This window comes from Acipenser ruthenus, chromosome 54, assembly GCF_902713425.1.
Source record: "Acipenser ruthenus chromosome 54, fAciRut3.2 maternal haplotype, whole genome shotgun sequence".
NCBI lineage: Eukaryota > Metazoa > Chordata > Actinopteri > Acipenseriformes > Acipenseridae > Acipenser > Acipenser ruthenus.
In genome coordinates, this window is record NC_081242.1 from 8,005,784 (window position 1) to 8,015,949 (window position 10,166).

The window sequence follows — 10,166 nt, forward strand, 5'->3', positions numbered from 1 at the left end:
AGAACAAAACCCCATCTTTCACTGTTGTGTTTACTCAAAGTCTCGTGGTCATGACTGTGCACAGGTTTCCAAAAGGTGCCATTCTTTTTGTTTTGACGCTCCACAGAACACAGCCTCGTTCTGAAAGAACCGTGCTCAGCAGGTGGATACATCTTTACCAGAGCTGACTGGAGATATCACATCTTCATTCTAACTTGGTGTGATGGGGTGCAGCCTATTTTGTGGTGGTTTTGTGTTTTTTGTATTGTTTAGAGTGAGTTTGGGATGTGGTTCAGTGAGTTTGTGTGAGGAATGTGTGGAATGTGCCTGGGCTAATGAGGTGCGAATTGCCCAATTAGCCCAGGCACCTGTATAAAAGGGAGTGGTTGGGTATGTGAGTTGGGGAGTGTTTGTGACTGTGAGAAGACGTGTGTGAGAGAACGAGTGGTTTCTTGATATAGTTTGTTTAAAGCCTGTTTTTGTGTTTGTCTTTTTGGTTGGCCATCGTGCCTTTTGTTTTGTTTATTTTGTTAAATTAAAAGTCTTTTATTTTCCCTGCACATCCTGACTCTGAGTCTCCTTACCCCGGTCAGCCTGTCACATTTGGTCATTTCTGTACATGAGAAATGTATTAAAAATTACACTGGGGTTTGAACCTGTGTATCCAGATGGGCCGGAGACACCCTCGGATGTTAAAATATTGCTTTCTGATGTTAGTGTTTATAGCTGTACAGAACAAAATATGTGAATGACGCGGACACAACTGGGCTAGCATTGGCAGCACCCTGACTTCAGTCCTGTACAGGAAGTGTAGAGGTTGCTATGGAAATGTTCCTCCATCCTTTATTCTGGCCTGGTTGAAGTAACTACCGTAGTGACAATGCGCCTGTCTTCCTCAACTTCTCACAGGAAACACATTGTACTTTATATGAAAATAATCACTTTTTTATGTTTATTAAAAATAGATACAATAAAGCCAACATCCTGTATGGTACATATGTCAAAAAAAAAGTCACGTTACATTAAAATATTTCTGTTCTGATTATTATTATTATTATTTAAAGAGCATTTGAGCTGGTTGAATAAAGCAGGGTTTGAACCTGCTGCAATCAGGGTTGCAGTAACTTGTACATTTTTCCAAAACTAAGTTTTCATGCACCATTTGTTCATTCTAGCATTTGCTCTGTGCATCACAGAAAATGCCCATGCATGGTTTAACCAAAATCAGACAAGCTCTTCCCAAGATACAACTTTTATAGCCAATTAGGTGGCAGTGCCAGAGCCTAGACTTTCAGCATGTGAATAATGTTACATTATCATTTATTAGCAAAGGTCCAGCACAGTTGGATCAAAATCCAGTCCAAAGATGCATCTTTTAAGCAGGAGACGCAGTCGCTTGTGTCAGTTTCAGTAACAGACAGTGATGCTCTAAAGTCTGCCACAGAATACCTTACAAACCCACTGCATGCTCTACCCATGTTGCAAACAGCTATGTTTCCTCATTTGAGAATGGAAAGTAAAACTCTTTCCACATGTGGTGCAGTGATACGGTTTCTCTCCAGTATGAATTCGCTGATGCACTGTCAGTGTTCCTGAGCGGGTGAAACTCTTCCCACAGTAATCACAGCTGTACGGTTTCTCTCCGCTGTGAATTCGCTGGTGTCTTTTAAGGTCTGTTGACATGATGAAAGTCTTTCCACAGTCAGTACAATGGTAAGGTTTGTCTCCCGTGTGAATTTGCTGGTGTGCTTTAAGGTGTGGCAGTTGTTTGAAGCTTTTCTCACACTGCGTGCAGGAGTATGGCTTCTCTCCTGTGTGAATGCGACGGTGTGTTTTCAGCTGTGCCGATGTGATGAATCTCTTCCCACACTCAATGCAGTGATACAGATTTTGTCCTGTGTGAATTCGCTGATGTAATGTCAGTGTTCCTGACTGGCTAAAACACTTCCCACATACATTGCAGCAATACGGTTTCTGTCTGGTGTGGATTTCCTGGTGTGTTTTAAGATGCTGTAACTGTTTGAAACTCTTCCCACACTTACAGGAATACGGCTTCTCTCCTGTGTGGATGCGACGGTGTCTTTTCAGATCTGCAGAGGTTTTGAAACTCTTCCCACAATCAGTGCAGCAGTACGGTCTTTCTCCTGTGTGAATTCGTCTGTGTCTTTTCAGATCTGATGACGTACTGAATTTTTTCCCACATTCTGTGCAGCAATGCAGTTTCTGTCCAGCGTGAATCTGCTGCCGTCTTTGAAAGTGGTCAGAACCCCCCTCTTCAATGGGGTCAGATTCAAGTTCAAGAACCTCCTCTTTAATGATGACCGGTTCAATTCCAGGGATCTCTTCATTAACATGGACAGGATCCAGTCCAGGTTTCTCTTCCTCCCCTTCAATAGATGTCAGCTCTGGAGCCTGCTTTGGACTCCTGCACCATTCCTGGTCAAAGAGCTCCTCTTGAATGGGAACTGATTCTGCCTTCGACCCTTCCTCAGCATGAGGGAGAGCATTTCTCTCTGCAGGATCTGTGTCAAAGAGAAAAGTGAAAGACTAAAATCTACAATTACACCAGATTGCACATTAGGTAACCTGACATTACAACGTTAGGATGATTGAAATGAGCCCCAATAGCAATGTCCCAAAGAAAATGATAGACCTGTCTCAGGGCCAATTATCGTATTATTATTATTATTATTATTACCTAATAATGGATTCTGTTTCAAGTACAGGAATGGTCTTATAAAATTGAATTCCATTCTTTATTTAAACAACTGCATTTGTAGAAACGTGAATGTTGCCTGCTTCTATCAGTCCTATGCACAAAGTGGTGAATTATACAAGTTGTCCGATTGCATTGAATTTCCACGCTCCCAGCCCCTCATCTGTACATGCTGATTACATTGAAACTACTTCTGGTTTGGCATGCTGGGACTGAACAGCCTTACAGGCTCACACATTTTTTAGACCCCTATTTGTTTATGTATGTATTTATTCATAATAAAAATGAACACCATCAACTTTTAGAGTTTGTCTTACATTTAAAACGATTACTTAAAATTAAACGTCAGGTTGTAAATTAATTATGTTCCCTGAAACCACGTCAAGGTTTCTGCTAAAACCTGACGTAAATTCAGCTTCAAATCTACCTTTCACTGCTCTCGTCCACCCCGCTGTGCTTGTGTGGCCCCTGTGTTCATCACCTCGCATCAGCAGGTCCTGCTCGGAATAGCTTCCATCCTCCTGGATTAAAACCCGGGAGCTTTTCAGTGCGGGCTGGACTGCAGGCACCGGGTCCCTGACTGGCTGAACTGGTGCAGTGGAGCGACCCCGTGCAGGGGCTGACCAGCCGGGAGCAATAATACCGTCGCTGACTGTGTGATTTACAGATTCATCATCAGTGAAAAATGAAACGCTTTTCACACGGTGCCCTTCCTTCTGCCTTCTCGGTAGTTGGATGATATTAATGTGCTGTTCACTGGTGTTCGTGAAAGACTGTGTTGCGTTCTCGGCAGTGTTCGTGCATTTTCGTTCTCTTACGGCTTTCAACTCGCTCTCCGCTATTTCCAATCGCAACATCACGCTTTCGAAATCTTTGTCTCTCTCGTCCAGTCTGAGGTGGAAAACTGCACATTTACTGTCCACGAACTTTGCTAACGCAGACATGACGCTCAGCACAGCCGCTTTCACTGCAGGCTCGATAGCAGAGGCGAGTTCTTCTTCCAGGAGAGACGCGGAGGATCCGCAGATATCCATCTCTGCTTTAATTTCAGTCGGGTTTCAATGGGCCCTCTACTTTTGCAAATGCACCGCCTAAACCAGCAGCTGCCTGTAATCTTTACAGTAGTATCAGCAGCTTTCATGAACAAAAGCCTCTAAATATCAGCGAGAAAACAGCATGTGGACGAATTCCACTCTGAATCTCCATCCGTGGCGTACCTTTCCTCATTCACAGACAACCTGCGCCCAAGCACGATCGTCACTTCCGCTTGTTACTTCTTTATTAAAAAGTAGAATGGCGCCATCTACCCAAAAGGAAACAAAGTAAATAAATAACTTAATGTTTTTTATGTAATTAACACGTTTTATTATTGTAGTAAAATCAGAATCATAGACGTAATATTATTAAAACGAAAAACATTCAGGGATACGAGGATATTTAGTGAGCAATCTGAGTGAAGTTACCCAGCAACAAACTCCCCATCCACAGTGGTGCTGCTTTACTAGAAAAAGGAGAACATTTTGAGGTACCCTTATGCTTATGAGATGAATTGCTCGAGAGAAAAGGTCAATGAAATCCCTGTTCCTAGTCTTGCTGTAAATACATAAATGCCAGTTACCAAATGGCAGGACTGCGTGCTAACTGTGCAGTAAATGTGAGGAAATGGACAATAGTGTGACTACAACCAGTTGCTGCACTGAATACTTTGAAATAACTATATATATATATATATATATATATATATATATATATATATATATATATATATATATATATATATATATAAACTTCTTAGGATACAGAGTTTACCTGCAGGCTAAAATTGCAACTCTAATTTAAATGATCACAGTGTTCTAGATTTATGAGAAAGTGGTTTTATAAGCAAAACTGCATGTTTCAAATTTCCAAGTAACACTAAACAAAAACAGCTACAATTCACTACACTTCTATATTTTGTGGTGGGACTGTTAGTAACTTTAACTCCAGCTGTAAAAATGAAACACCTTCCCAGGTACCAGATTTTGAAAATAATAATAATGTTTTCAAACCTGTAATTGCTATAACATATGATGAATAAAACACAAATAAATTACATAAACTGTGTTTTTTTTTCATTAACCCTTTCATAACAGCCCCATGTGCACCACAGTAGTGAGAATGTTCTGCACATACTGTAACAACATTTTTGATGCATGTTTGTGGGTCTAAGTGATTATTAGAAATCAGGAATCAAGTGCTGAATCTGTCTTCAGGAAGCACAGGTTCAGCAGTCACACCCACAGCTTGTATTTCCAGTGCTGGATGTTAACCTTTTGTTCCATGGGAGGACACATCCTGAAGAACTGCTTTAGTATTACGTAACTGTATGCAAAATATTTTTAAATTACATGTTTTGAATGTGGGCGGCACAGTGGTGTAGTGGTTAGCGCTGCTGCCTCACAGCGCCAGGGTCCTGGGTTCGAATCCGGCCTAGGGTACTGTCTGTGTGGAGTTTGCATGTTCTCCCCGTGTTCACATGGGTTTTCTCCGGGTACTCCGGTTTCCTCCCACAGTCCAAAGACATGCTGTCCAGGTCGATTGGTCACTCTAAATTGCCCTCTGTGTGTGTGTGTGTGTGTGTGTGTGTGTGTGTGGTGCCCTGTGATGGACTGGCGTCCCGTCCAGGGTGTTGTCTCACCTTGCGTCCTGTGTCTGCTGGGTTAGGCTCCGGCTCACTGCGATCCTGTAAAGGAGTAAGCAGTTAATGATAATGGATGGATGGATGTTTTGAATGTACTTTTAGATAAAAAAAAATACACCAGTTCTTGTCTCATAATTATGCGCATTTGATTTCTTCAAACACCTGCATGATATGCCGATGTATGTAATATGTACATAACCATATGTTTGTTATTTGTAAAATAAATCTGTACTCAAGTGTTACACATACATTGTGAGGCTCCTCACTGGCCCTGGCTGCTTTCTCCTTTACACAGGCTTGCTTCAGTTTGCTCCTTTTCTGACTGATCTTAACTTTCTCTTTCACATTGTCTGTGGTACACACCTCAATGTACGAAACTGAAAAGAAAAATGTAAATATTATGCAATTTTCACAACTGAAAAACATCACAAACAAATATGGCACTAATATTATCACAGCATTTTCAAGAACTATAATATTGCACAATATTAATATGAGTATAATAGTACTGCCAGTATGGTTCAGGAGACCACTACACTACCTGTTGACCCTGACCCCTGACTCTGACCCTGACCCTTAACCCTTATAATGTCTTTGACATAAGCTACATGCAGTCCTGCAGTGTGTACCCCTTCTACATGTACTGCAAAATACCTCTGAAGCACCGTCAATGTTTTTATGTTTCAGTGGACCACATGAACCCTTGAGCAAAGTACTTTACCTAAATTGCTCCAGTAAAAACCCAACTGTATAAATGGGTAATTGTACGTAAAAATAATGTGATAACTGTATAATGTGAAATAATGTATAATGTGATATCTTGTAACAATTGTAAGTCGCCCTGGATAAGGGCGTCTGCTAAGAAATAAATAATAATAATAATAATAATAATAATAATAATAATAATAATAATAATAATAATAATAATAATAATGAAGGCATGTGATTAAATATCAATATAGATTCACACATAAATCATGTCCTGATGATTGTAGGGGGATGCGTATTTCTATGCAACCGTTGCAACTTAAGTAAATGAACTCCTCTTAATAGTACGGGGATGCTAAATTCGATATACAGACCGTCAAGAAACGTTACCGGGATCTATTTTCTGACGTTACTCCGGCAGTGTATGTATATCGGATTATTGCCCACATTTTAGCTTCATCGTGTTCTCTTTATATTATCGTATAAACGTGTTGTGCCCTCTGAGGCTGTAGAAAATAGCTAGAAAAGTTTTAATTTGCCCGTCAAAACGTAGAGAGACAAGTCACGGTCTTGTATATCTGTTAAAAACGGAACCCATTGACACAGGAACATGTTGTTTTGATTCCACGTGGAGGTACTAGAGAACAACGGAAGTGACGCTGGTACTGGGGCGGAAACTCGTTGTGCTGGACTTTCAGAGGAGAAACATAAACACAGCTGTGGATTCAGAGCTTGTGTTTGCTGGACATTGTGGACAGTTGTTAAAGGCGGTCCTTGCTTACAAACAGTGTTGTAAATATACAAGACAGGGCAACCAGCTACCCCACATCAAACAAAGCGGTGTTTTTTATTTTATTTATTAGAGAACCAACAATGCAATCAGCCTGTGAAATGAAAGAGGTGATGGATCTCTGTGCATCCTCCGCGTCTCTCCTGGAAGAAGAACTCGCCTCTGCTATCGAGCCTGCAGTGAAAGCGGCTGTGCTGAGCGTCATGTCTGCGTTAGCAAAGTTCGTGGACAGTAAATGTGCAGTTTTCCACCTCAGACTGGACGAAAGAGACAAAGATTTCGAAAGCGTGAGATTGCGATTGGAAATCGCGGAGAGCGATTTAAAAGCCGTAAGAGAACGAGAATGCACGAACACTGTCGATAAGAACTTCACACACTCTCTCACAAACACTGAAACACAAATTATTGCTCCCGGCCGGTCAGCCCCTGCCCGGGATCGCTCCACTGCACCAGTTCAGCTGATCAGGGACCCGGTGCCTGCAGCCCAGCCCGCACTGAAAAGCTCCCGGGTTTTAATCTGTTCAGAAGTGCTTGTTCAAGGTGGTGAACACAGGGACCACACAAGCACAGCGGGATGGAGAACAGTGGAAGGTAGATTCACGTCAGTTTTAGTAGAAAAAATAAATAAATAACATTCTAAATTACGGAGCATCTGAAAAAATATGTATTGTTAAAAACTGAAATTCAGTAACTATGTAATATTTTTGTTATAATACGAGTCAAAAAAACATGATTAAACCAGTTCTTAATAATCACATGTTTTGAAATAATATTTCTACACTTGTACTGTAAATTAATTCTGTGACGCGTAGATTATGATATATTGCCTGGACTCGTGTCACTTGTACAGTAATTCTTTGACTACACCTTTAAATAAGAATACGTTTGCAGCAAACAGGAAAAAAACTGCTCTTGCACATTCTCTTTATGTAATATGGCTTAGTGAAATACTGGTTATTTCTCAAATCAAAACTGTTGCCCTGTTTTTAAAAGAATTATCTGAATGATGGGTTCATACACAGCTGGCTTGAAGAGTGTATTAGTTTCAAATAAATAAAATGTGTTTAAATGCTTACATTGTCTTTCTGAAAAATCTGAAATAGTTTAATTAAGAGTTTTGATGTAGCAAGAGAAACGTGTCCCACCCATAAGATAAAATGAGTTTTACACATTTAATACTACTTGAATTGATTTGAATGTGTTTCATCTGAAGAGTTCACCAAATAAACAGCTTGTACAGTATTATTATTATTATTATTATTATTATGATTATTATTATTTATAGCAGACACCGTTATCCAGGACGACTTACAGTTGTTACAAAATATTGCATTACAAAATCACATTGCAGATAAAAGCAGTTATAATGTACAGTAAAATCAGTAGCAAATAAGATTAAATTCAAATACGAGCAAAATAAAGAATGCAGTAAATAATTACATTTGAGGGAATTCAACTAAGAGCAGTTCATCTTAAATTTTGTTTATAAGAGTAAATTCCATTAAGTTGTAAGTATAATAAATGGATAAGAACGATTTCATATAAGAGCAGTTACAAACAACGTGAATATGGATAGCTTTAAGAGTAAAATAAAAGTACAAAACACAGAAAATAGGTATAATTAAGAGCAGTAGTGGAATACGTCAAAGTGTGGAGCAGTTCAGTGCAAGTATAAGATGATGCAAGTACTGATACAATTGGGTGCCATGCAGTCCAGTATAGTGGAGAGTTGTGAGGTTTAGTAGAAGAACAGCTTGGCAATGGAGGTTGTTCATAACTGTGAAAATTATTTTTTTCTTTGACACAGATCCTGGAGAGAGAAATGCTCTCCCTCATGCTGAGGAAGGGTCGAAGGCAGAATCAGTTCCCATTCAAGAGGAGCTCTTTGACCAGGAATGGTGCAGGAGTCCAAAGCAGGCTCCAGAGCTGACATCTATTGAAGGGGAGGAGGAGAAACCTGGACTGGATCCTGTCCACGTTAATGAAGAGATCCCTGGAATTGAGTCGGTCATCATTAAAGAAGAGGTTCTTGAACTTGAATCTGACCCCATTGAAGAGGGGGGTTCTGACCACTTTGAAAGACGGCAGCAAATTCAAACTGGACAAAAACTGTATCGCTGCCCTGATTGTGGGAAGCGTTTCAGTACGTCAACGGAGCTGAAAAGACACCACCGAATTCACACCGGAGAGAAGCCGTATCATTGTAATGCATGTGGAATGAGTTTCAGTACTTCAGGAGATCTGAAAAGACACCAGCGAATTCACACAGGAGAGAAGCCGTATCGCTGCACTGAATGTGGGAAGAGTTTCACTCAGCTTGGAACGCTGACATTACACCTGCGAATTCACACCGGAGAGAAACCATACGGCTGCACTGCATGTGGGAAGAGTTTCAAACAGTTACAACACCTTAAAAAACACCTGCAGATTCACATGAGAGAGAGACTGTGACCTGTTTTCTGAAACGTCCCTGAATGAGTGTGAACTGGATGTGCTGGATAGTTTAGAGGACAAATGTTGAATGTGACTTGGAGCCACCTAATACTACTGTCTGGAAGAAGTGTCGGACTGTCCGTTCAGGACTGTGGAGTTTATATTGAAAATCAGAAGTATTAATCATTAGCTCTTCACACATAGTTTAACAATTTTATTAAAACGTTATGCATTTACTACCAATGCAGAGAGTATGGCAACATTTAAAATTTCGGCAGTAATAACTGTGAAGACTGAGTACAACATTTAGTGACAGGACAGACAGGCACGGTGCGGCACGTGAGGCATTTTGCCACCTGTATCGCTGCCATTGCTTTCATATGGTGTTGGACAGATTATAAACTGTAGACTACAGAGCTGCCCAAGCACCCTGAAGTGTTTGATCCCTCCCATATTTCATACAAGGACAGGCAAGTCAGTATTTTATACATCGTTCCTGCCTTTTTTATTATTTCTGTAGTTCACTACTATTTTTACTAAATAACTGGCTGTAAAAGGATATATTTTCTAACACCTCAGTAGTAGGGTATTCGCTGTGAGCAACATATTGTACATTTCTTTGCTCAGCTCAGATCTCTCATTTCATACACCTGCTTATAGGTGAGAGAAACACAATGTTGAAAAACAAACCAGTGCTTTTATTTAGTAGGTTATAAATTTTGCATCACGCCCTATAGAATTAATATTGTTACTGACACATTGAAATTACATTTCGCTTTGTATTTTCCCAGAAATTGAAAAAATGTGACATTGTTAAAACTAAAATGAAATACTGTACTACTATTGCAATTTCCAGTAGT

At 40.1% G+C, this 10,166-nt stretch overlaps 2 protein-coding genes across 2 annotated transcripts; one reads left to right on the forward strand and one right to left on the reverse strand.

The window, feature by feature from the left end:
* Nucleotides 1–3,992, reverse strand: LOC131723315 (zinc finger protein 19-like). Its single transcript, XM_059016932.1, has 2 exons — nt 3,123–3,992; nt 1–2,501 (listed from the first exon to the last, which is right to left on the reverse strand). The coding sequence occupies exons 1-2, from the start codon at nt 3,727–3,729 to the stop codon at nt 1,450–1,452; spliced, it is 1,659 nt and encodes a 552-aa protein (XP_058872915.1). The 5' UTR covers nt 3,730–3,992; the 3' UTR covers nt 1–1,449.
* A 2,726-nt stretch (nt 3,993–6,718) lies between these two features.
* LOC117398196 (zinc finger protein interacting with ribonucleoprotein K-like) lies at nt 6,719–10,166 on the forward strand. The gene is made up of 2 exons (XM_033997177.2): nt 6,719–7,464; nt 8,681–10,166. The coding sequence occupies exons 1-2, from the start codon at nt 6,957–6,959 to the stop codon at nt 9,322–9,324; spliced, it is 1,152 nt and encodes a 383-aa protein (XP_033853068.1). The 5' UTR covers nt 6,719–6,956; the 3' UTR covers nt 9,325–10,166.